This window comes from Durio zibethinus, chromosome 17 (genome assembly GCF_047325235.1).
Source record: "Durio zibethinus cultivar Kanyao isolate XHJ-2024 chromosome 17, ASM4732523v1, whole genome shotgun sequence".
NCBI lineage: Eukaryota > Viridiplantae > Streptophyta > Magnoliopsida > Malvales > Malvaceae > Durio > Durio zibethinus.
In genome coordinates this window covers 5,842,075-5,868,857 of record NC_143178.1, presented here as the reverse complement: position 1 = coordinate 5,868,857, position 26,783 = coordinate 5,842,075, and the positions used below count along the sequence as shown (strand labels likewise).

Genomic DNA, 26,783 nt, shown 5'->3' with positions numbered 1-26,783 from the left:
GATCGGCACATTTAATGTCCATTGACAGCAGGACAAAATCAAATACTCTATCAAAATAGCACTCATCTACACTGTAAAAAGTAAAATTAAAGCATAGGTATATCATTCCAACTCTTTTACTTACTCTCAACCTCTTCAGCCTTCTCTTTTCTATATGCATGCTTTGCCATGGGAAGATCAAGATGTTTATCATCATACTAAGCAAAATCCACTTCACAAAACATAATCAAGAATCAAGAATTTCAACTTATACGAATTGCATTAGCATTGCCTTTCGATCAGTCTCTCATCTATCAAATTAAAAAAGATGAAAAAAAATATATATGCTTCTCTCATTTATTTCAAATTTACATGCTTTTATTATTATCTTTTTGTACTTAAATTACGATTAGAGTTCGAAATTGAAACCTTAAATTTTGAAATAAAAAATGAAACTCAAATTTGAAACCCTCATCCATAAAACTGACTTTAGTATAATTAAACTAACAGTTTGTTGCTATGCTCGTACTAATTTTAATTAGTAATTAAGGAATCATGGCTTTAATTTGTTGTGCCAAAGGAAAAAGTGAGCGTTACTTGAGATTAGAGGTCTTTTTTGTGATTTAAAACACGGTTCCTTTGTCTAGGTCTAATTTCTTTCCCAAACATAAAAAATTAATTATGTATCTATTTGTTTAAATCTAAATCATTATTGTTTTTCAATAATTGAAAATAAGTGTGACAAATTTAACCTAGAACCATAAATTTGGGAAGTAAAATGTAACTATCAATAAGTTAAAATCTCATCCATCAACCAAATTTCTGTTATGAAATAATTACTATAATAAAGGTTAATTTTCGATTAAGCTAATTTTTTAAGTACTCTAAAGAAAAAGTTTTCAAGAGATTCGGACTCGAAGTGATTTCGGCAGAGACCGTCCACTTACGCATTTGGGTTTTACTATGGGGAAGGCAAATGCCTAGATGGGCCTAGAGCTGAAATCTGAAAGCACAACAATTTTTTTCCGAGTTTGAAATGTTGAATTGAATCATTCAGAAATTTTGGCTTAATTTAAAATTTTAGTAAAAATTAAATTAAGTTCTTGCCGTTTTATTACTTGTAAATAAGATTATAATTTTTTATATCATAATTATAAAATTTTTAAATTAATTTAAAAAATTCATTTGAAATAATTTTAAGTTGTTTTATAATTTAAATTATTTTACTAAATAGTGAAGGATTAAGTATGGCGTCAAGTATTTACCTAAAATGCTAGATAACAAATGTTATTATTTCATTATTCCAATTAGATTTTTTCATTGATTTTAAAATGTTATAATTATATTTTATTTTAAGGACTTAATTCTATTTTTTTACTAAAATTGTAGGATATGTCATTAAGCCAAATCTTATAACTCTAGATAAAACGAAGGTATTAATAGCTTGACAGTTGTCTTTCATGGTAGGCTGTTTTTTTGGAATTTTTTTTACCTTTGGATTGTTTCATTTTAACTCCTGTGAGTGCGGGCGTTTGAATTTTGAGTTTAATTTTTTTTATATTTGAAAACTTCTGTTATTTCTAAGAGAATTTATAATTATTTTTGACAGTTTTATTTTTCATAACTTGATGACTAAGTGCAAATGTCAATAGTTATCTCATTTGGGTAAATAATTATGTATATATTATTTCTATAGAATATAATAAAATATATATTTAAAATTTCTATTAACAATTTTTCATCATATTATTTTTATAATATATTCCAAGCTATTTCTATAAGCATTGTTAGGTAAATATTCTTTTATCACTCTATTAAATCTTGAAGAAAATAAATCATATATCATACGTTACAACATCATAAACAAATTATTCTAAAAAAAATAAAAAAAAATTATTATGAATAATCAGTTGAATATTGACTATTATTGTTTATTTGTTATGATAATACATGATACTTTTAAAATAATTATTTATCTTGACTATAAATAAATTTTTTAAATAATTAATTGTAACTACAAATTAAGTGTTTCGTTACGGTTGTTGTTTAACAAATTTTTTTTTATTTTGTAATTTTAAATACACACCTAATATTTTTTATTTAGTTTTATAATAATTTTTTTTTGTCAATTATTTTAACAAAGATTTGTGCACTTAACAATACGATCTTTATATTACATTATTTTAATTTTTAATTCAATCAAATATTAATTAAAAAAATATTAAAAATTAATTTAACGCACAGAATACAACATTAATTTTTTGATTAAAAGGAAACATCCCAAATGATTAGACCCTAAAACCATGGCGTTTCCTTTTTCCCGAGGTTATATTTGGGGTAGCTGATGATTGTCTTTCAAATTCGATGTTCAAGATTTGAACTCCTTTTTATCAAAAGAAAGAAAAAAATAAAAAATCCAATATAGACTATAGTAGAAGAAAAAAAATCATCATTGATTTTTGTTTTTTTTACAATAATAGTTATTTATTTATTAGTACTAATATAAATGCTGGTAAATTTCAAAAAATATAAATGCTAGTATTATGTAACTCTCTCATAGTTTATTTATGCCATTGATTCTAAAAAGCGAAATAGTTTAAATTGCTACTGTCTATTAATGTTTAAAATTGGATTTCAATTGAATTAATTGATAGAATTAATTTAATTTAATTAATCAATTAATTATCAAATTAATTTTGATTTACGATAAAAATAATTTTTAATTAATTTGATTCAAAAATCAAATTAACTAAAACTTAAATAATATGTTACAAAATCTAAATGTAAAACTAAAAACATGTGTGGATCATTTTATTTTATAAGTTGTTAGTATTTTTAATTTAATATTTTGATTTTTAAATATTTTATTAAATAATTTTATTTTTTTTTTAAATATAAAAATTAAGAGTTTAACTTTTATTATTCAATTAATAAAAAAATAAAAATAATTTATTTGGTCTATTAATTTTTAAATTAATAAAATTGATTTAATTAAAAATAATATAATATAATATTTTTATTTTAAATAATTCGATTTCAAATTAAACAATCCCAATATAATCAATAAAATATCTACGGTCGGTTAGCGTATGTTATGTTTGGGTGGGGCTTCGGGTTTCATATGTGGAGAACTAGAGGGCAGCAGGGATCCTCGAAACGGGCCTTAAATAAAGGCAGCTCAATTAAGGAGAAACCTTATTATCACCATAAAACAAAACGTCAAAAACCCACTGGAGGGTTAAAGCCGCTGGAGTATAGACGCTCCGGATTCCTGAATCTTTCCGATAATCCATTTTGTTGTTTTTTTTTCCCTGGTCGGGTAAACCCTATTTAACCAAAATAAGCATGTCGCCAGCTCTTGTGGTTGAAGCCGCCCAGCCTGAGACTGAGCAGGTTCCTTCTACTGAGGAACCCAAGAAGCAGCCCCAGGTTTCCCCCATCATTTCACTTATTTTATCCTTTCTTTTTCTTTTTTAAATATATGTTAATATGGTATCATTTGCAGAGCGAGGAGGAGGCTGTGGTTGAGGACGTCAAGGAAGATGAGAAAGAAGATGACGATGACGAGGATGACGATGACGATGATGATGATAAGGAAGATGGTGCCCAAGGTTTCTCTCTTTTATTTTTATTTTCCCCTCTGAGTTTTTACTTGATTCATTTCCTTTTTTTTTTTTTATTTAACTTTTCTTTGCTGGACTGTATAGCTGATACTTGCTTGGGCTTCAAATCTTTGTTTTCATTTCAGTATTAATACTGTTATAGTGATTTGAGTGATACTTCACGAATCAGTGGAAATTTTTCTCTATCATTTTTGGAATTTGGTCTGTATGCGTGCTTAAATTTTCAGTTTGAATGTTTACTTATCTTCAAGTGTGAAATGAACTTATTTAAAATTGTCTGAAAGGCTTCAAGAATTGCATGTTAAAAGTCTATCTTTTGATCTGTTAATTTTTGCTTACTGGTTCTCAATTACCACATCCTCTAGAATCGGGTTTCCTTTTAGGACCTCCTGCATAGCTTGCTACCCAGAGTCTTCTGGTTCATGCAACTTTGTCAACTTTTAGTAGCTGAGATCTCTTGTTAGAGTGCAATTACTTGCAACGCACCTTTTGTAGATATCTTATTTATTTAGTTGCTATGTATGGCAGCATTTCTCTGCTTGCTGGTGCTATTTCGTTGGCTATCACGCCATATGTAGTTTGTGTTGTTTCAATCCTTTTTGGCTAATTGTCTTATCCGAAGTTAATTGTGTTGAAATTTCTATACGGCCCTTATAGTTTGCTTGGAATATTGGTTGCAGGTGCTAATGGAAGTTCAAAGCAAAGCAGAAGTGAGAAGAAGAGTCGGAAGGCGATGCTAAAGCTGGGCATGAAACCTGTTACTGGTGTAAGCAGGGTGGCCATAAAGAGAACCAAGAATGTATGAATTCTCGGATATTCTTTCTATGGAGTTTAGCTACCTGATAAATAGTAATATAACTTAGTTTCTCTTGGATTCAGATACTATTTTTCATCTCAAAACCTGACGTCTTCAAGAGCCCAAATTCTGAGACCTATGTCATTTTTGGTGAGGCTAAGATAGAGGATTTGAGCTCTCAGCTACAGACACAAGCTGCCCAGCAGTTCAGGATGCCAGACATGGGATCTGTGATGGCAAAATCAGACACCTCTGCTGCAGCTGCTGGAGCACCGGCTGATGAGGAAGAGGAAGAAATTGATGAGACTGGGGTAGAGCCTAGGGACATTGATTTGGTCATGACACAAGCTGGGGTATCGAGGAGCAAGGCTGTCAAGGCTCTCAAGACTCACAATGGGGACATTGTTAGTGCTATTATGGAGCTTACCACTTAGGTGGCCTCTGTTGCCTTATTGGTTTGCACTTGCAGGCTGTCAATGAGTTGTTGGAACTAGTTCAACATTTTAGTTGTTGTAGTTGAGCTAACTTACCATCTAATGGGTGGCTAGATTAGCCTTTTATTTTTATCAAATTTTAGATAATTTTCTCACAACTCATGATCACCATCTCTGTGACTGATCGCTCCCTTACCCTTTTCTATAAGGAATTTTTGCAACTTGATTAAACTGGTTTTTTGCAATTGAGATCGTGGTGCAACTGAATTCATGTATGATTTGATGTTGAGGGCATTAGAGATCGAGTACTTTGATCCCAATGCTTCTGCTGCAAGTTTGTGGGAAAACGGAAATCTGGGCAAAAAAGGATATCAAAATCAAAGGAAATGAAAATGTCAAGTCTGTTTTTTCAGAGAAATGTTAATATCCTCGTATACTGGGTGTCACATGGCATTTCTTTTGTTGGTGAACTGAATTCTCCTCAGGCATCAGCGGAAGCTGCCAATGATGAGTTTTGTCATTAGATTGTGATTAGTTCAGTTAGGAGTGTTCATTGAGAAGGCTGATTATTGAACTCCCGAATCAAACATTATCACACGAAAGGACTGTACAAAATCGAGCCAATGTTTATTACTTTTTGTTACTTATTTTATTGCTTAAATGATAAGTGCATTAGGTCTATGTTTTGTTGCCAGAACAGGCAAGATAATAAATCTGAGATTCATCCTTGTTGCATGTAAGTGATTTAAGACCCAGCATCGAAATACACTTCTAGTAAAGCAGTTAACTCAGCACAGTATGTGCAAATACATGAAGAAATCACCATAAAACCAGAGCAAACAAAATAAAAGGAAGATTCCGAAATCATCATCATGTTTATAGAAACGAGGTCCATAGAATTCTTCTCAGCCACTTTCCTTGGACAAATTTGATTTCTTTTAGGGTGTCAAGTCTATTAACATTCGGAGTATCTCAACATAACAAGCAAAAGATTACCTGCACTATAATGTCTAGTGAATCAAGTTTTCTGGCTAAGAGGAAACTCATCAATATAGCTATGACTCTGTGCAAGCAACAAGATCTTCTATTCTATCCGAGGAAGGATATTAATTCCTTATCATCGTCTTGTTCATCGCCATCAGTAATCATGTCATAAATCCAGGGGCTCTTAAAAGCCAACAGTTGCTAGCACCTGTCCTCCAACTCGCCTTCCAGTTTCAATTTCCAACATCTTTGGATGTCAGGGTGGGTGAGGGCCTTATGTCACGGGCCGAATTCAAACTTCAGGCTCGCATGGCGCCAAGACATGGGGATGGTCTCTTCCATGATTCAGATCAGTCTAACTATAACGGTTCACACTAATTTGTGAGATATTGTCCCACAATGACGAACTTTAATATACAGTTGATGTGAGATTCATAGTTATTCTTTAGGAACGTGACATTCTCTCCCATTCCGTTATGATTTTGTCCCACAAAAAATGTTTTACAAATTGAAAGTGGTATGAACTCTTATATCCATGACTAACTCTAGAACACAACCGATGTGAAATTCATGTCTCTTCCTTAGAACTGTGACACTTATTCTCGGCAAGAATGGCATAAAGACCAAAGTCACCAAAACAGCCAAAACCAAGCTGAAGATCCTGGAGCAATGGCATTGTATCAGCTACGACCATTGCCTCACGATCATCGAGCTTTAATATGCTTGAAAATCTCTCCAATTCTGGTGGGGGCATATTTCTCTTCAACTGAATCAAGGATTTGCAGTTCTTCCCCACTGCTTCAATGCCTACGTGAGTAATCTTCAAACAGTAGCTGATATCCAAGACAGTAAAATTTGCAAGTGATTCTGCAAACTTTTCAACTATCTTGTCATTTACTTCACTCGTGGGAATCTCCAACACTTTAAGATATCTTCCACTGAAGAAAAGAGAAGTAATTGCATCTCACTTCTAAATTTTACCAATTCCGGCCACGGTCTATCAAATGTGTTTTGGGATAAGCATATCAAATATGTTTGTATATTTAAAGCTAACCCAAAAATTTCAAAGTGTGATACTAATGATAATCATCCCCATTTTCACTAGTTAATCATTCATTAAGTTTAAAAGCGTATGTTTAACTTTAACCTCCACCCTCACGTTCTACAATACCCTGTTTTAGTTACCCTGTTTTTTTTTTTTTTTTTTAAAGGAAAAAGAGATGTAGAGAAAAAATGAACTTTTTTTATTCACCAAGAAAAGAAAAGTTTAAAGAAAATGTTATGAAGATTATAGAAGAGTAATGAAAAGAGAACCAGTACCAGTTAGCCGCAAAAGCGAAGCCAGTGTCACCAAGGCGGAAGGCAGAGAGGAGGCGGAAAGTGCCCTTACTGCGACGGACGAGCTTCCTGACAGCAGAATTGACGTATTCGACTGGGAGGTAGCGGCTGCGGCAGCACTCTTGGATGTCAGTGTCGGCCCAACAAAAGGGACCCAAGACACAGGCCATCCAGGACTTGCAGACCAAAGAGGCGGTTGCCACCCTCGAGTCAGCTGGGATTCTTACAAGTATGAGAGACAATATTTCAGGGTTGAGGCTTTCCCACTTCCCCCATTCTTCATTGGAATTTTACATCATCTTTTTGGCCATTTCTTTCTTTCTTTCTTTCTTTTTTTTTTAATAAATCGGACAAGCACTCATCTTTTCCGCTTTAAATGTGGAGTGAAACCGGAAAGTCCTGAGAGAGACATGACTGCTGTTACGTGTCTTTTTTGTTGTTCCTCGTGGTGAGGGCTTAGGATATCAGTAATCAGCCCATGTCATCAACCCATGTCGTGCGCCAATTTTATAACTCATATTATTGCACAAAAAAATATTTGGTAATAAAAACAATTTGATCTACTTCAAATTGCTGGAAAGATTTCGTCATATAGTTCAATATTTAACTAAATTTTATTCATGTTTTCTTGTGATATTTAGACAAGTTTTACCCATAATATTTTTATCCGAATTTTAGGAGAATTACATTCCAAAAATTTGCTACTTAAAAGAGTTTTAAAAAATTCATAAGTTTTATTACGTATTTAATTTCAAATTAATTGACAATAAATAAAAATATAAAATCATTAAAAAGTTAATAATAACTGCAAAATAATATCATTTTAAAAAATTTCACAAAAAAATCTCAACATAGAAATCATCCATATTCCACAGTCCTAATGCACACGCGGACTAGCTTTTTGCTAGCTTAATCTAGTTTCAGGCCAACACTGTTATTCCTGTTACTGTATCATCACCCTCCCATATGATTGAAACTTAAAGATATGGTGTATGACTTTTAGTACTAATTGATACAAATCTTAGGAAAACCGCATACCAAAATCAAACTATTATAGTAAGATAACCCAAATCCATATGAACTCCACGAAAAATACTCTTGATGTGGGATTCAAGTCTCATATCTTACAATTAGGCCCCTGTTTGCTAGAATATCAACGTAGTATCCTGCATCGGTGATGCTTGGAATCGAAGTCATTGGCAACCACCAGATTAGGATTCGTGCTACCCTGAGGGCATTTCTGCTTCAACATAGCTGCATATCTGGGATCTAAACTTGGATCCTGCATCAATGTCCCACTGAAATTGTATAATCTGTCACTAAATGATGCGCAGTGAGATCGTCCTGTGGTGTATCCTCCTGTTGTTCATAGAATTATTTGATTCAGAAGTTTTTCAATATTTAGTTTAACTATTTCCAATACGAAGTTTCATGATATTTGCTTTTCCTTTTTTTTTTTTTTTTTTGGTGTTTTTAATGCTGAGATCTGTTTCTACAATACTAGCATTCAAAATGTGACCGAGTCTCAGTGCATATTCAAAATTAGCGGGGCCAGATTCCTCGTATTAGCTGTAAATGATAATACGGCTGTCATTTTCCATCAATAATCTATTTTACCATTGGACATTCTTTCGACTAATTGGCATTATTGGTGGTTTCGAGCTCCAATAAAGTTTCACAATCAAACCCATTTCTATTTTCTATTGCAAATACAGACAACCTAACAAAGAAAACTATGTCACATCGAGCTTCAAACTTAGAGTTTACTGTAATTACTCCATCACACTTTTGATTCCCAATCCCATCTCTAGCTGTTGGTCACCCTACAGTTGGCTCGAATCTCTCCTGCGGTTCCTGTCAAGACCTCAAGCTGACCCATCTTCACCATTGCTGCTGCAAATTTGGCCCTCCACTGCATTGGATTCCTTGCATTCTGAGCCACTTGATATGCTGTAGCCGGGCTTGTCAGCAGAGTGTGGTCTGACGTAAACAGGCCCCTGTTTGCTAGAATATCAACGTAGTATCCTGCATCGGTGATGTTTGGAGTAGAAGTCATCGGCACCACCACGTTAGGATTCGTGCCACCCTGAGGGCATTTCTGCTTCAACATAGCTGTATATCTGGGATCTAAACTTGGATCCTGCATCAATGTCCCACTGAAATTGTATAATCTGTTACTAAATGATGTGCAGTGAGATCGCCCTATGGTGTGCCCTCCTGTTGTTCATAGAATTATTTGACTCAGAAGTGTTCAATATTTAGTTTTAACCATTTCCAATACGAAGTTTCATGATATCTGTTACCCGAGAGTGTAACCATTTCCTCTTGTGTGAAGCCCTTATTTGCAAACAACTGAGTCAGTTGGTTGACAATAAATGTTGGGGGAGGTAGGTTTCCTGTTATCTCAGAGGCTAGTGAAGTTCTACCATCTCTTCTTCCTGCAGGGACATTATAGACAGGTCCTCCAGTCTATACCAACATTTTACCAGAAAAGGAAAAAGTGTCACCAATTTTAGCAATGTTGCTTAAATAGTTCCAATTTTCTAGAAATCATCAAACCTAAGTAAAAGTTTGCGTGCTTACTATCTCTATGCTGTCCCTTGCTGCAAATGCAACTATATCAGCGCAGGAAACTACTCCTTTACAAACAGCTTCCAGTCTAGCCTTTGCATTGTCTATGACTTCATACCCTCGTAAACTCGGATTATTGGCAAAGGAGTCTTTCTCTGCTGTGCTGGAGGGAGTGGAATCAAGGAGTATGGACGCATCACAACCCTATATATAAGACCGATACAAGTGAATTAGTCTAATTTTGTACAGAAAGATCTAATGGCTATACTCTCAATATGTAACTATGTAAATTGTCCAGGATGATGACATTGGCTATTTGATTATTGAAGGAAGTATTTTCACTAAGGAAGCTTTGCAATTGCATATAGTTAAGTCAATTAAATCAGAAGCCAAACAAGAAGGGACTCATCGCACTCACCCTAACAAAGCAATCATGAAAATGCATTCTCAAGAGGCCCGCAGCTAGTCCTCTATCTCTAATCAACGCTTTTGTCACCTCTTCTTTGACAATGAATTCGACTAAGCTGCATTTATATTTGTAAAATCCTATTTGAAGCTGAGAATGAACACTCTGACGAAACAAAACCACAGCCAAAATTGCAAGGACTGGAGATAGCTTCCCTGGACTCATCTCAATCATCTCAACAGATTCTTGTGATTCAATGCTCCCAACATCGTCACAGCTACTTATAGTTGAAGAAAAATTATTTATCTTTTTTATGGTTAAATAATCTTGATTAGTTGCTTAACATGAGTGTTAAAGTAGTGCCATATGAGGAGGCAATGCTCTGGAATGTCCTTGTCACTTGGGGGGCCGAACATTGTTGGCACTACTGAGAAAAATTATTTGGAGAAACGACAACTGGAGTAGATAGTCTGTTGTTATTTATCTTCCATATAGCTTTGGACATGCATACGTAAGGAATGATCAAATAAAGTTTTTTTTTTGTTAAGTATCTGATTTAAAATCAATTGATTATAAGTGAAGAGACGGGATATAAAATTATAAAAAATTAAAAATTTATTAAATATAAGATAATTCATTTTAACAGTTTTTAATTTTTCCTCTATCTTTTTATTAACTTAAAATGGTAGTTTTTTATTGAACGAATGATCGATGCAGAAATATGGTACTTTCCGAATCTGCTGCAGAAACATAGGATTTTCGGAATCTGAAAGCTGATAAAGTATACCATGCACAGTGCACATATATTTATATGCTGTACTGTGAGAAGAACTTAATATTGAAACCGTTTTTCAGTCTGAAGGCAGGGAAAGCAGTAAGCCATAGGGTGCGCAACCTCAATTATATTAAAATATAGAAAGAACCCATCTTTATTTTATTTTTTCCCTGCTTGTCACATGTTTTGCTCTGGAAGCTGGATCAACTTCAAACAAATGTAAGAAAAGCTAGTGTGTTGTAACAAATTTGCGTATCTTCATATAGTTTAATGCGCCACCAAGAATTATGCATGATGAGTTTTGTTTTGGTTTTAACAGAATGATGTCATAGAATCATCCTTGATTCACACTCCACCATGCATGCACAGCAGCTGATGATATCTAAATGTACAGTAGCATCCTGTAATTACTGCCTTTCAATAGACCAATACCATGATGAACAGCCAGAGACCGCTTTACACAAGAATACATTTGCTAGCTAGCACACACGAAACCAAGAAGAATTGAAAAGCTTCCAGGAGAGGGTTACCCAAATCGCACAAGAAAAGCAAGATTCATAAAAGGTTTATTCAAAATAAGTTTTTAGCAGTTTTTTTACAAGGTTGGAGAGCAGTCATGTTCTGAGCAACTCACGGTTGGTATTCCACAAACTTTACACGAATGTTTAAGAGGAAACAAGATATCATTCACCATAATTTTTTGGACCATTTCTCGATTCGTGCATGTCATCCTTATACAAGAGCCATGCTAATTTTCTCTGTATCATTCCAATTTTATTGGATGTTCCCAAAGGGACAGCCTGGACCATATTTAGATTCAACTGTTCTGTCCTGAAAGCTCCTCCTTCAACACATGTTCCCAGTCTGAAGAACAGCTGTCATACCAACCTGCAGAGAGTTTATTTGAAAGCGTAGTGAGGAGATTGTATCATGCAATCGTGCTGGACACATGGATGAAAATCCTTCACAGCTAACTGTTCTCCTGCATGGTTGGCCACTTGGTGCTGTGAAACTAATTCCAGATTAGCACCCGAAATCACATCCTCTGCTGTGTCTTTATCAATGGCTATTTGCTTTCTTTTTCCTGCAAATCCAAGATCAACAACTTCCGGCAGTAGTTTCCTTCCTATCTCATCAGAATCCAAATTGTCAATGCCATGGCTTTTCAGAATATGGGACCTAGCCATAACAAAGGCTTCAATTTCATCTGTACGGCAGGCCGTTCCTGGTACAGCGGAGTCTTGGGATGACAGGCACCGGGTTGAAATATCCTTGACTTCAGCTGCCAATTTGTCAACTTCATCCAAATCCAAAGAATGCTTGGAGCTCGAGAGTTCATCCACATCTTTACAAACAGAATTTGAATTGTTAAGCCGCTGTTTTAGTACATGAAATCTGGCTGTTACATCATCAGCATGGTAGCTGGAGCTTTCGATAGGAGAATTTTGGTTAGAAACAGCAGGGGTAGGTCCAGTCTCAGCCACTGCTATTAATTTTTTATCAGTGTTTACTTCAGCAAAAAATTTAGAACTCGATATTTTTTCCTCATCTGGTGCATCTTCAGACAAATCTAAAGCAAAACAACAGGTATAAACTGTATATCAGATGGCCAAAATGAAAGAGTCAAGGATACCTAACGGAAAATTCTAAAGCTTTTGTTATGAACAAGTCGTGATCCAACAAGTATATAGAAAATTTTTAACCTTTTTCACAGTCCAATTTGCATTTTTCTATTTCTATCTTCATGTTATTAAAGCGAGCCATGTAACTGATGGAACATAAAGCAGCTTCTGCCTCAAGCCATAGATTCTTATACAAGAGAACTTCTGGTTGTGCCTCTTCCCCTTCATGAAAATTCTCAATAAGAATCTTCTTTATAGCCTGCAAATCGCCAACCAAGAGAGACAGAATATAAGTGTGCTTTCAAGTTTCAGCTCTTCCTTCCTACCATAGAAAGACAAATGATGAAATGAAACATTATCTATCACAGTAGAGATACAGAATCAAATAAGCAAATACCTGGGTCATCTTATCATTTTTCACTTTTATGTCTGGGCCACTCTTGACAGAAACGAAATCAGAACATTTCTCATCTTTCTTACCAGAATGCTTCCCTTTCTCTTGTACATACTGACTCAGAACATCAATAGCTGCCACCTGGGGCCTCCCCATGCTTATGCCCTGAGAAGAATATTTTCAGCTCAGTGATTAACCAAAAATGCATTTCCATGAAAGACTTCCAAAGGAATAAGCATAATAGCAAGGAGAAACACAACTTAACATTTCGAATTTCCTACATTTAATTACAAACCAATTAGACAATACAAAGAAAATAAAAAGGGAAGCATACCTCATGAAGCTCACTAAAAAATGACTCTTGTCCAATATTTTTTGACATGCATGTATCAAGATTGTTGATTACTTTTTCAAGGGATTTGATATCTTGTTCCTTTAATTCACATGTCTCATTGGAGCAGTGATACAGAACTAATTCTGACAGGTTATGCATGGTATCTACTAGAACACTGGTGCTGCTATTTGAAACGGGTTCTTTGCCTAAGAATTTAGAATGCCTAGTACAAACATTTTCTACAGAGGAAGGTGAGAACGAGAGGTTTTTCACAGCATGGCATGACATATGAGATGAACCACCACTTGAGATATCATTTATCTTCCTCTCAAGATCTGCAACACCCGTCTCAGATGTGCACAAATTTTTAGAAGCCAATCTACTTTCAGCAAGACCTTGTTGAATGGTGAAAGATGCCTTCTCAACCTCATCCACTGACTTCTTAAACATGACATAATCTTTCTTTAGTTCACTTGCATCATCAGAGAATTTGATCTCACATGCAGAACTTGTTTTTATGTGATAGTATCCTGCTTTTCCAGCATCATCAGGTCGATATTCTCCAGATGATGGGATAGAGACTGAAGACAATTTCAGAGAAGAGACTGAACCATCTTCCGCATTAGCAGTATTCAGGGGGATAAATTTAAGTGCTTGACCATTTGAACCATCACATGTTTCATGTTTCTTTACAAGCTGCACAGACACAGGCTCAGAAGATCCAAATGGGGAATTATAAGAAGCTGGAGCTCCTTTCCAGCAAGGTGAGTCAACAGGAGGGTTGTAATGATCTAACCTCTCTAAATAATTCCCCAAAACAATGACTGATTCACTATTATCAAATGCCAGACTGAAATTATTTGGACTCATTCGAGAAAAAGTAACTCCAGATTTTGCTCTGAACAAATGATCAGAAGCATCCTTAGAGGCCATATTTGATGTTGACAGCTTTTCAGTCTTTGTTGCTGATGATTCCCCAGACAAATAACAACGTCCATCAAGAAGAATGCTGAGTTGACTTGGGTCAAACTCATTTTTGCTACCAAAGTTTAACAAATAATTAGGTTCCTTCGAATAAGAGGGATTTTTGCCGGTCAAATTTGTATCAGTTCCATTGATGCCAGTATTAACGTTTTTGACTGAAACAGTATTGGATGCTGAAGAGCAGGCACCAACAGCTGGTGGTCTAATAACAATCCCAGGTGAAGACTTCATGGCAAGTATACTATCACTTGGAGTAGTACCATGCTGTCTCGCAGGTTTCTCATATGGAGTGCTGAATGACACTTCATTGTTCTTGCAATTTACTAGATTTAAGGGAGGCACCTGCAAATCTGGTTCAGAAAGTCCAGAACTGGACCTGACAACTGATGTCTTCAAGTAATCCACAGGCATGAATGAGTGATTTAGCCCCACCAGAGGGTTATAATCTAGTTTTTCTATACTAGGAGACCCAACTTGATTTTCCCTACCTAGAGAATAAATATTATGTGAAGTTTCTTCACATGTCTTAAGGCTTTTGGGGGGATGAGCTCCTGCAATCAGAGACAAAAAAATAAAAAAAGGCTTACCTTACATCCCACCTGACCTTTCTTTATCATTATCAGCTAGTTCCCCCCCCCCCCCCCCCCTCCCACATTTCCCACATGCAGCTCTTCCCAAAAATTGAATTTAACAACACCAAAGTATGCAGGGATAGAATATGACTTGGGAGTAAACAAAGAGTGAAGATGCATTTTCCTACAATCATTGTGATCATAGCAAAATGATAACATGAATCATATTTGCAAGCCAGTAAAGTGGTTAGTACTTTTCTTATTTTTGTGTAATAGTGCAGGGTGGGAGAATAAAGACATCACAAATTTTTGTATGTATGAGTCCAGGTTCCGGGAAAAAAATGCATGAGTCAGTATACAGCTCTCAAGTACAGGTAAAGACCATGATCAATAAAAACAACGAAAAGGAAACAAAATATGGTCAGACAATATTTGAATAAAAGAAAATTTGACCAGTCATGCCAGCCGAGACAACCCTAAATCAAGCAGTTCAATATGTTTGAGTGTTAACAATAAGAAGGCATAATTCCAGAGTCTCACTTAGACAATGGTCTAGGCGAGCTTATTAAATATGCAGGTAATCCTTATCTCAGAAAAATTGTGACAGACAAGATATAATCAGTCATTAAGAGCTTAAGGGGAGGGTGTTGGGGGGTGGGGGGATACCTGAATTGAAATATTTTCTCATGGACACAAAGTGCATTTGATCACTGAAATTCTGCACATGGGATAGACAAGACAAAAAGGAAAGTAATGGAAATACAAGAACCATGTAGAAACAAGAAACAAATACAACAGGAACAATAGTAAATCATAGGAAAGCAAAGAAGGAAACAAATTTCAGGAACAATTTTACCTAAAAGCAGCATGTATATATGATCAAAAGAAAAGGGAAAACTTACCAAGGTTGATACGGTCCGTGTAAATAGCGGAAGGAGCTACATTCGTATCCTTTGAATAAAAACTCCCGCCATGCTGAGCCGCCTTCCCTTTCTCCCAATCCCACAAGCCACCACCCCGTTGAGACGTATGGTCCAGGCCGGACAAGCTCTGCTCATTGAAAGTTGGCACAGGAAGGCGTGGTGAGACATAGGAAGGATAGTAGGTTTTGGGTTCAAAAAGATCCGAATTTTGGTTATATGTAGTGGGAATTGGGTCCAAATCCAACTGAGCCAGTTGAACAGGTTGGGGTGAATTAAAAGTATCAAGCCAATTCAAGGGTTCACCCAAATCAACAAGTGTGGTAGCTGTAGGTTTTGGGATGGATCGGTCGACGGTGAAAGGCGGAGCTAAAGCTGATAAATTTGAAGATCCTCCTCCATGAGCGTTTCCACCATAAGACCCAAATCCCATCATCGTGTTTCATCTAAAAAATCAAATCTTCACGCACCTAATCGAAAAAACAAAAATAAAAAAGTTCGACCTCTGCAAGAACCGGCAACAGCTTTTTCAGTCCTCAGACAAAGAACAATTTTGGCTCCAAACTTTATATGGATAAGAAAATGTAAATAGAATCAAAAGCATCATAGTAATCATCGGTTTTATTGATCATACCAACGAAGACGAAAAGCTAAGACTTGAAACCAAAAACCCAATTTGTAGAAATCATCGTCAGCTCCATCACTTTGAGCTATTTTTTTTTTTTTTAATAACACAGCAATAGATAAAATTATTTTAGTTTGGAGAGTTTGAGAATTAGGTGTACCACGAGTCCTTCTTGTTCGCAACTAATGCTTTGAAAATAATTTCCCAAAAGTCCCTACAGTTTTCCAAAATGATTTCTGAACCCTTTTCTGATTTCTAATTTCTTGTTTTTCTTACTGTGATGCCCTCATCTTTTACTTTACGCTCTACGAAGTCACGTATGAGTGATAGCTTCAAAAAAATTCTGAAGTGCTGGAGCCAAACTTTCTTTTACTATAAATTCATTAGAAGTAAACTTTGTATTAGTTTAAATTTAAATTTTAACTTAATTTATTTATATAATTATTTTCAAAAAATATTTAATAGTTTTTAAATTTTATTTTTTAAAATTTTCAAATTGCAATCTATTATGTATAAAAAAAAAAATGTGTTAATCTATTCAGTAATAGGAGCACTGATTTTTTAGATATCCTGATGAATTTTGGATTGCTTAGCTATTCATATATCAAAATAAAAAATCTTTGACAGAGCATTATATTTTGATTTATTGTACGGAAATTAAAATTTTTTGTATTTTACTTTTAATCATAAATTATTTTATCGAGATAAAATATAAATTTAATAAAAATTAAATGAAAAAAATAAATACAGTAAACATGTTCACACCCAAACTTCTTAAACTGAAAGTTTGTGAAGTGATCACTTTATGAATAAATTATCTATTAATTAAAAAAAATTTCTTCCTATATTTGTAGCCACCATACATCATTAGTTAGACGTTAAATTTATTTATTTAAATTTCTTCGATATTTAGTGGAATAAAAATTCTATATTTTTTATAATTTAATAAAAAGTATTTATCTAAAGTCAATATAATTAATTTAATAAATTTATTCATAATTTGCACTTTTGAAATTGATAATACGTAGAAAACGTTGTCGTTTTCCATAGTAGGCTCAATTGCGCCACTAATTTTGTGTGGGGTAGACTGAGAAATGAAGGTTAGCAATGTCGTCAAGGAAGAAAAATGAAACAAATGGGATAGTGGTTGTCGAGCTAAAGACCATTTTGATATTGTTCTCAAACAAGTCTTTTCAAATTAAGAAAAGGATAAGTTGAGCTTCAATTGAAATGGTATTTTGATGATCATCTGGTTAAAGATTACCGGTATTGTATTGCTAATGGTAATAGCTATGGTAACATTGGCGTAAACACCTCAAAACTCCAACATTTTCATTGCCTTTCTCTTTGACAAAATCATACCAAAAGCATTAGTCTCTGTTTATCAGGCAGAGCTAGCCCGCGGTTCCTACGCATTATCATCATTTAGAATTAGGCAACGACCAAACGCCTAAAATGTCCAAAACTTCAATGATGAAACAAACATGGATATGGGTTTCTCTTTTCATTCTTTTTTTTTTTTTTTTTTTTTTGTGAATCAAAAAGAAAAGTAAAAGTAAAAACTGGAATGGGACTTGGGAGGAGAATGTGGACCATGGCATTGTGAATTTTCAAACCTAGCCTAATTTACATGAGAATGGTTAGTACTTAATTACTATTCTAATACAATTTGAGCTCCATTTTTTATTTTCTGCTGGGCATTGTGCTGTGCAATTTGGCATTATCCAACCACTTTCATGACTCAAAAAAGCCAAAACTAATAATGAGTGATAAGAATTTGGGATAAACCTAAACCCAACAGGAGAGAAGAGCAATTCCCCTCTCCCTTTGAACATTTCTTGTTCATACATTCCCAGTTCTGCATACATTCCATAAACAAGCAATGTATGTACGGATTATAATACTGGTATACATAATCTCACATAATTAAGCTCTAACTAGAGAAACATAATGGTTTCCTGAAAATTACATATTCGCAGAGCATTGAAAAAAGAATGACGATGATGAATTATTGATGAACTCCAACAAATGTACACAGAAGAGTTCGGATATGGATAAAAAAAAAAACTAAAATTAAAGAAATAATAAGAACCCAAATAAATAAAGAGTTTTTCTTTCAAAATAGAAATGATGTACTAAAAGTAAACAAGGAAAGAAGAGTCCTGATACAGGGTGGCAGAAAAAGAGGTAAGACGACGAAAATGAAGGGTTGCCCTTGGTGCTAAAAGACTCGCCCTTACCCTAGCCAGCGCCACCGTGCATTCTCCTAACAGCCCCGCCATAGTCGACACTTTTATCATCTTCAGCTCCTGATTCTGGACTTGGGAAGTAAGAGTAAGAGAAGTTTTTTTTTTTTTTTTTTAAATTTTCAAAGGCCTTTTCTTTTAGACCTCCAATACCAGAATGTCTTTAATAAGCAAAAAAGTGAATTTGCTTTTAGCCTACCCAACGAAGTATTTGAATGCAGAGGAGAAAATAAAAAAAGTGGACAAAGATGCAGCCAAACTTGTAAACTAGCTATAGTGGTGGGATCTCATCTACCTCTTTTGGGTTCTTTATTTTATTTTGTTCATACTTCATTTCATACAAGAGATTATTATCCATAATTCCCTATTAGTAATCATGGATCAATAAATTATTAGAGTGAATAATGATGGATTGAATATTGGTTTTCACATTAGTTGGGCCAGCTTAATTTGTAATCATTAATTTCAAATAATCACCTATTAACTCTTGTTTACACTTAATTTAATATTGTTATTACAGTTGAAATTTTTTTTTGCCAAAGCAGTTAAAAAAACATTATGTTTAAAAATGTAGTGAGAAAAATATAATTAAAAAAATTCTTAAATGTTTAACATTGTTGTAATTAATCAAAATATCTAAAAAAAATGCAAAAAATAATAAAAATTTAGAGATATAAAAACAATAAATTTATTTTATAAAAAAAATTAGACAAAAACACTTTCTTATGAATTTTTTAAAGCAAAAGTCACTTTTAACCTTAATGCTAAATTAACCATTAATCTCTTTTTTATATATATTTTATTTTCAAAATAAATTGCTTCAATTGATCTTATGATAAAAGTATAGATATTGGGAATTGCTTCTTTTACCCAAATAATATCAAAATACATAATCATAAAGCTCGAATAAAAATTAAATAATTTATGTTTAGCCGAATGATTTTACCAATTGAGTTAATCTGACATTGATAATCAATGTTTTTTGTTTTACTCAACTATTAATTTTAACCACAACTTTTCTATGTTTGGGTAAAGCCGCAAAGGGCTAATCACATTGGTGTTTTGATTTCTACGTTTATCATTTGACTTTGAAGTCTTCCAGGGTGTTGCGTAGAGAAACTGGCACCTAATTCGGACTTTCGATAGGAATAAACATATGCTTTCCTTTTGATCCAAAAGGCAATGCCTTTTAAGTTGCAATGACTTGAGTTGTGCTTTGTAATAGTGAAACTTAGGTTTGTTTAATGAGGTTATTAGAAAGAAAATTCATTTGATTTTTTTTAGTCTTTTCCATGTTTTCATCTCAATGTTGTGATATGGTAAAAATAAAATCTGAATTAGGTAAAAATATATGTTTGAGGGTTTAATTGATTGTAATAAAATAATAAAATTTTTTATTATTATTTAATTTTAGTTTAGGGACTTTTTTTATATTTAAACCTTAATTAATCTTAGATAGAAAATTAGGCTGAGAAAGTCAATAACTTACACTTTTGATTACAAGAATTTTCTTGTGCTCTCCCTATTGATTTTGCCCGTCAACTAACACAGCAAATTGCAAAACACAAGCATGATTATTATTTTTATATTCAAGAAAAAAAAAGTCATGGCAAAGCTCAATTTCAGTACCTAACAATACGACATAATTAATCAAGCAAAAGCAATTTCCATGTGAAATTGAATGAGCCGACATATAGTTAATTACTTATCTTTTCGAAGGAATAGCTAGGATCGGGTGAATACCTTTTGTCGATGCCTTACAGCTTAGAGAGCGAGCCTTCATTAGAACTAAACAAGGCTTGTTGGAGGAAGAGAAGCCCGATCATCTTCCATCTCAATGTTGTCTTCTGAGTTCTTTCCTTTTGCTCCTCATGGTTGATACTACATCGTATTTGTTACATATACCCCATACTGTTTCCTTTTGTTGATTATAGCCCATAGTTACCAACTATATTCCTGCCATAGCCATTAAAATAACAGAAAACTTCAATATTTCGCCCCTAACATTGCATGAAACTGGTAAAACTTTTATCCTATTGGCCGGGGACCTATGAATTTTTTTTTTTTTTAATAGTTAGGGTGGATGATGAAGTTGCTTAAACTTGAACCCAAACTTACATGTGTCACAAGCTCTCTTCTAGCCACCATGATTTAATTAACTGCAAAGGTTAATACTTAATTAATAATTAATTTAATTAATGGTGGGCACGTGGGACGTCCTGAAATCACATGTAACTACAATCACTGGTCAACAGGGGTGGGGAATGGGGGTCTAATAAATAATTTAATTTAGTCTCTAATTAAAACACATGAAAATGCGCAGCAAATAAAGCCTAAACGAAAAAATAAGAATGAGAAAGGAAATTTGCAAAAACCAAGTGTATGATTACAAATATTGTTATTCTCCTTTTTCCACGCATTTGCTCGAGGAGTGCATTGCTTTTCAATTACACTTTTGTTTTTGAAATGTTCATTTGCACACACGTCTATTATAGTTTCAGATTCAATGGACCAACAGGAGACATGCCAAAAAGGGTAGTTCGTAGACAATTGTGGGTCCAACAAAAACCATTAATTTGAAACGTTTTGGGCTTGGGCCACTAATCTAAGACTGGAATTTTAGCTAGGTACATAAATTCTAAGCTTTGAACGAGTACACTGAACCTGGAACGATTGAAAGCATGGCAGAGAACGTAGAGAAAACTTCGAAATTAGGTGACAACACATGGATATGTCACATATTCGATTTGTTAAGAGATATGAGATGGGACAAAGTCTTCGTCATTTTCCTCCAGCACCCGTATGAATACAATGGCACCATCATCTCCACATACTGTGGCTCCACATTATTACTAGCTACAATTATTTGCATGTTTGCTATTCCCAACTTAATTGAAGCTAAAATTTTTTTCTTATTAATGTGCTTATTTTTTCTTCTATTCTACAAATTGGTGAAAGGCCTTATGTAAGAGATTTAAACAAGAAATAGGCCGATCCTGGATTCCCTGGAAAAGAAGGCTATACTGGTCTCTTTTTCCCATCCCCCTGCCCACACCTTTTCTTTCATTTAATTTTCTTGTTTGCTGTTTATGCTTCACTGTTCATCTTGGTTGCTAGATCGAGTCAGGTTTAGGAGGTCAAATTTATATTTTCAAAAGATACTTTTAATTAGTGAAGGAAAGTGACAGCATAGGGTGCCTATTATTAGGATTTAGGATGATTCAGATCTCATAGATACAGAGAGAGAGGCCCTACCATGTGAAACCCACACCTCTGATTTCCTCGGAGAATCATAAAACCCATCATTTTTATCCTTTTATCAGTTTTGTCATTTTATCCCATCGTTTCAAAATGTGACATCCACGAAAGGTTTGGAATATATCGCAATGGCCTTTTTTACCCCACACTTGATCCCTCGCAGTCCAAGGGCAAGTGTAGAGATTGTGCATGACCATGATCTGGTTTCTGGAGGGCATCGGAGAGCGCCGCTATAAATATAGAATGGTAGCTAGATTTAGGCCAAGACGAAGAAAAAATACAAATGTTGGTGCTTTGCTTGGGTATCTACGTCATATTATTATATCCTCCTGAAGTACCTCGGATGAAAACCCAAAAGCAGTTGCAAAATAGTGAAAGAAGAAATAGAATCAGTAGCATTTCTTTTGCATTATGATATATTCCCAAACAAAAGGAATAAGATAATTTAATTTCTTTTCAGGAATTTAATTAATGAGTTGTGTTCATTTTCGATGAACAAAATTTGAGACATTCAAAATGATAATCAAAATATATATCATGACAGTCATAGAACTATACTTTCTTGTTCATTAATTAATTTTTACTATAGTAATATACTTTGTAAACTATTGTTTAATAGAGTTTAGTATTTACATATGGCACAGCACATATATAAGATTTTGCTTTTTATTGATTTGACGGTGAAATTTTTTTATTTACAAACGAGGTTAAAATTAAGATTGACATGTCTCATTTTTTTATTTTTTTTATACTTTAAAATATATGTATTATGTTTTTAATTTTATTTGTGAAGTTTAAAAATTTTATATTTTTAATATTTGTAGGTTTTATAAAATATATATATATATATATATGAAAGATCATGAATCAGATATTAATTTCTTCAAGCTAGCTAACATATATAGCAAAAGATCATGTATATATATCGTATATTGAGCAGCTTACACATAATTTAATACATTTTAATACAAAATGATCATTAATCAACTCAGTTGTACAATGATTCCACTCCCCACATTCCCTGATTGATGTGACCGTCCACCGGATTTCTCTAAAAACTCTCTCAAGTAAAAACTTTGTTCTCATCATGAAATGATCTGATGTTTGATTAGTATGAATGCATGATCATGACCAGGAAATGCAGCAAGCGTTGGGGTTTTCATTGCTGAAGAGATGAGGAGGATGAGGCATTCGCTCGATAACGTACAGGGGCAGCTGTGGTAGTAGTAGATCATCCTCTTCATCGATTCCTCCTCATTGTTATTGCTACTGTTCTCTTCTGCTCCTTTCTTCTCCTCTTCTTTGCCTTCTTTGTTTTCAGCTGCTTCGTTGTTACTTTCTTCTTTCTTAGCTTCTTCGGGTGGTTTTTTCTCCGCGTTTTCTAATTCAGGTTTTGCTTCTTCCGCTGGCTTCTCTTCCCCTTCTTTTTTCTCTTCTTTGTCGGGTTTAGGTTGAGGCTCACATCCTGGCTTGCTTTTTGGTCCGTCTATACACGTAATCCAATAGCTTGTTTGCATCCATGATACCCGTGACTGTAACCTTCCCTGTGCTATGCTCGGTTACCGCACTTCGTACGGCTGTAACAAGATATATAGTAATAAACATCAAAATCAATAAAATTATCCCCAAAAGAATTCCTATGAAAGTACCAATATATAGTAGTACTAGAAGATTTTTTATCCATTGCCCTTTGCAAAATACCACATCCCCAATTTTGAATTGGGAAAAATGATTCGAACTTTATTCTTTAAATAATAAATTATGCCTCAATTATTGAAATCTAGTGTTTAAATATCATCTTAATTAAATTAACAATAACAATAAATATAACTGATTAGACTACTACAAATTTTTTGATAGAATTAGACTAATACAAATTAATGTCCAAAAGCATGTAAAATATAATTCATAATGAAATGGCTTATATAATTAATTATTTTTAAAAGGTAATATTTTATAAATATAAAATTTAAATTTTAGCATCTTGTAATAATTTTTGTTATTAAATTATAACTTCTTTTGTTAAAAAAATGTAAAATAATTGCTTGCCACGTCAGAAAGTCCCACTGCCATTGTCCTTCTATATTGGATTCCTTTTCGTTGTCTGCTTTATTTTTACTGTTTTTAGTTTCTCATGCATGCAGTTGGTCAATCACTCAGAATTATCATTTTGCTTCTTGCTGGCTAAGTGGCCTGCTGTTATTCTACAGATTCACTGGGTAAATTAAAATTATTACGTTACCCAATGGGCACTGTTCTTAAATTGGCATAAACCTTAACCAAACTAAGATTTCATTGGACGATGATTTTAATAATTCTAACCATATACATGCCACAGCTTAACCAACCTCTCATTTTTAGTATCTTTCTCATGACTTGCTCAGCACAGGCTTGGCAATGCATGTCTACGTTAAGCTCCACCTTTGTTAATCCATTAACCTGGAATAATTACCCAAACATTAATACCATTAATGATTAATACTTTTATGAAACCATTGCTCTTTTTTTTTTTTTAATTATTAAGTATTTCGTTTGCTCTTGGGTGAAAATGTGAAATTATAAGGTGATGAGGTAGAGAAAAAAAAAGGGGGGTGGAAACCAGTGGAGCAGAGTTGACCGATTTATAGAGAAGACTGGGGGAGCTCAATTGGAAGTCGTTGGGGTGGCTGGTGGTGAAGTGGGGGCTAAAGGAGATATGTGAAAGGAGAACCGAATTGACAATGGTAATACTTCCATCATCATCCGACTTGGGGTGGATTTTTGGATTTCCTAAGGCGGTGATTTGTCAGACGTGTTAAATCTTACTTGGACAACCTGATATTCAGATTTATGAGGGTGGATTTTGGGGTATAATACAGTACGGCCAATCACTTACTTCATAAGCAGTCTAAACCTTTTTCTGTTTGTCACGTCTGCACATCTCAGTTGTGTGATTGTTTTGGCATTAGGGTTATGGTTGAATGATAGTTTGGGGTTTTATCCACGGGATGAAACCATGAATGATTAAAATCAGTTGTTTTTAATTTGAACACTAAATTAAACATTAACTAGAGTGGAAGTTTTATACCGTTGATGGGGAAACTATACGGCGAAGTAGTGGTTTGTATCATCTATGATTGTAATTAAATGAATTTTTAATTTTTAATAAATTTTAAATTAAAATCGTAATTAAGGGCAAATTGTTCGGTCAAATAAGTAAAAACATGATTTGCATTGAGAATAAATTTAATTGTAATCGAGAATTTTTTTTTTATTATCACAAATTCCAATTTTGCGATCATATTTGACAAAAATTGCAATTAAATGAAACTCTATAACCTCATGTGAAATAAACTCTAAAACCTGTATACTGAATGATATTGAACATTATGTCCTCCGATTTTTTTTTTTTTTGGAAAAGTCCTCCGAACTTAACTTGCCTTCATAATGAAGTACGAAATATGAGTTTCTCTTGTCTTCCACCTACTAAGGAAAAATGGGGGTAGATTTTATAGTGATCATATTTTTGACTATTTGGAATGTTATGAGCTAGCATTGGTTGTTGGATGATCCATATCCTGCTGCTCATGGAAGTCGCTAGCTAGTAATTAACTGTTAGTTTTCAGTTGGATCAACATGAAAACTATTCACCATTTTAGCCTTAAGCTTTGTCTGATAGAGTGGACGAAGGTGTTGAAACGTGAATATATATATATATGTAAATTGAGTGACACAGGGTTTTATAGTTTTACTTACCATTTTGGAGAAAAACAAAGGATAAAGTTAGGATGGATGAAATGTGGGGATCCGAAAAATGTATCAAGTTTTTGCGTGTAAAGATCTAAGTTGATATCACATGGGATGCTGCCCTTGAAATTACCAAGCTTCATCTTCCTTTTTTTTGCCTTTTTTTTTTGGTTCAATTTCTTTCCTTTTCTTCCTTTTTAGGTTTTCAAAAGGCTCTTTGCCATTTTCTTCTTTGCTTCAAAGCAGCCCCAAAGAACAAAATATTTTCTCCTCCTATATACATAAATATATATATGTAATTTCTCCAACTTACCAAACTTTACATACAAAGCGGTGATTGATCTGGTGTATATATTTCTCCATCCATCAATTCAGAAACCAAACCACAAAAAAGATGAGCTCCTTGAAGGAGATTCAATAGCCTACTTCCTACCCATGTCGTATTAGTTTGGGCTTCTAAATTTGATAGAGAACAAAACTACTTTGGACCCAAAGGGCGGATAGATTTTTCACCAATGTAAAAAGTGAAGGCCCAATTTACCTTTGTAGTTCCACGGGGGAATGACCCAGCAATCTTGGGACAGCAAAAATCAAGTGAAATTCCTGAATTAATCTAACCCTGTACCCATTACACCAAGCAACATATCTTGTAACTAATCCAATGTAGGAGGAAAATAACAAAGAAAATAATTGTTTAGCTAATTAGAAGGCAAGTCCTTGAGATTTGTCGTTGACACCCCATTTCAAATTCTTTTTTGCCTTTTCAAATACAAAAAGAAAAATGAAGGAAAGAAAAACTATTTGAGAATCATTCTAACTTTTAAGGGATATGTTGATTAAGGTGGTGTTTGTTGTCCATGTTATGATGGGCGGTTACTAGAATCTGGAAGATTGATTAATAAAGCAATCATTCTCAACAACCCATGACTTTCTTTTCCAAATCCATTGTTGTAAACTTGTAATACTATATCTTCATGATTGCATGAGCACATTTTTTCTAAGTAAACCATCATCATCATCATCTAAAGATGCCTTGCACCTACAGGTGATACTAAGGGTTTAATTTTTTTTAAAAAAAAAAATTACAATCTGAAAATAAAAGAAATGGTTGTTGGTAATGAAATTGGAATTTTAAATTTACAAATGTTAACTCTTAAAAGCTTAATTGCATGAACAAAATTTTAATTTTAAAAGAA

General features: G+C 33.9%; 3 protein-coding genes, 1 non-coding gene and 2 pseudogenes across 5 annotated transcripts; 1 reads left to right on the top strand and 5 right to left on the bottom strand.

The window, feature by feature from the left end:
* The first annotated feature begins 3,164 nt into the window (after positions 1–3,164).
* LOC111287588 (nascent polypeptide-associated complex subunit alpha-like protein 2) lies at positions 3,165–5,063 on the top strand. The gene is made up of 4 exons (XM_022878236.2): positions 3,165–3,408; positions 3,485–3,590; positions 4,283–4,401; positions 4,482–5,063. The coding sequence occupies exons 1-4, from the start codon at positions 3,325–3,327 to the stop codon at positions 4,830–4,832; spliced, it is 660 nt and encodes a 219-aa protein (XP_022733971.1). The 5' UTR covers positions 3,165–3,324; the 3' UTR covers positions 4,833–5,063.
* A 290-nt stretch (positions 5,064–5,353) lies between these two features.
* Positions 5,354–7,735, bottom strand: LOC111287583 (F-box protein FBW2-like). The gene is made up of 2 exons (XM_022878223.2): positions 7,137–7,735; positions 5,354–6,754 (listed from the first exon to the last, which is right to left on the bottom strand). Exons 1-2 carry the CDS (start codon positions 7,322–7,324, stop codon positions 6,385–6,387), a joined length of 558 nt encoding a protein of 185 aa, XP_022733958.2. The 5' UTR covers positions 7,325–7,735; the 3' UTR covers positions 5,354–6,384.
* A 987-nt stretch (positions 7,736–8,722) lies between these two features.
* On the bottom strand, positions 8,723–10,427 carry LOC111287577 (peroxidase 5-like). Its single transcript, XM_022878209.2, has 4 exons — positions 10,144–10,427; positions 9,738–9,929; positions 9,458–9,623; positions 8,723–9,371 (listed from the first exon to the last, which is right to left on the bottom strand). Exons 1-4 carry the CDS (start codon positions 10,363–10,365, stop codon positions 8,962–8,964), a joined length of 990 nt encoding a protein of 329 aa, XP_022733944.1. The 5' UTR covers positions 10,366–10,427; the 3' UTR covers positions 8,723–8,961.
* Positions 10,428–11,570: 1,143 nt separating this feature from the next.
* LOC111279855 (uncharacterized) lies at positions 11,571–16,502 on the bottom strand (annotated as a pseudogene). The gene is made up of 6 exons (XR_016329122.1): positions 16,367–16,502; positions 15,715–16,237; positions 13,257–14,791; positions 12,926–13,087; positions 12,610–12,787; positions 11,571–12,476 (listed from the first exon to the last, which is right to left on the bottom strand). The product of XR_016329122.1 is annotated as an uncharacterized LOC111279855 (transcript).
* Positions 11,601–11,703, bottom strand: LOC149513985 (U6 spliceosomal RNA). Its single transcript, XR_016329444.1, has one exon. It is a non-coding gene; the product is annotated as a U6 spliceosomal RNA (small nuclear RNA).
* A 6,259-nt stretch (positions 16,503–22,761) lies between the features above and the next one.
* LOC111274122 (heavy metal-associated isoprenylated plant protein 9 pseudogene) lies at positions 22,762–23,540 on the bottom strand (annotated as a pseudogene).
* Positions 23,541–26,783: the final 3,243 nt, after the last annotated feature.

What these genes read in the sequence shown, in the direction of transcription:
- LOC111287577 (XM_022878209.2), bottom strand. Translation starts at nt 10,365, where the DNA reads ATGATTGAGATGAGTCCAGGGAAGCTATCTCCAGTCCTTGCAATTTTG. An exon ending in CAAGGGACAGCATAGAGATA is followed by an intron (nt 9,624 to 9,737) that starts GTAAGCACGCAA and finishes ATGTTGGTATAG; the next exon opens with ACTGGAGGACCTGTCTATAA. An exon ending in GGAAATGGTTACACTCTCGG is followed by an intron (nt 9,372 to 9,457) that starts GTAACAGATATC and finishes TATGAACAACAG; the next exon opens with GAGGGCACACCATAGGGCGA.
- LOC111287583 (XM_022878223.2), bottom strand. Translation starts at nt 7,324, where the DNA reads ATGGCCTGTGTCTTGGGTCCCTTTTGTTGGGCCGACACTGACATCCAA. An exon ending in TTCGCTTTTGCGGCTAACTG is followed by an intron (nt 6,755 to 7,136) that starts GTACTGGTTCTC and finishes TCTTTTCTTCAG; the next exon opens with TGGAAGATATCTTAAAGTGT.
- LOC111287588 (XM_022878236.2), top strand. Translation starts at nt 3,325, where the DNA reads ATGTCGCCAGCTCTTGTGGTTGAAGCCGCCCAGCCTGAGACTGAGCAG. An exon ending in TAAGGAAGATGGTGCCCAAG is followed by an intron (nt 3,591 to 4,282) that starts GTTTCTCTCTTT and finishes TATTGGTTGCAG; the next exon opens with GTGCTAATGGAAGTTCAAAG. An exon ending in CCATAAAGAGAACCAAGAAT is followed by an intron (nt 4,402 to 4,481) that starts GTATGAATTCTC and finishes TCTTGGATTCAG; the next exon opens with ATACTATTTTTCATCTCAAA.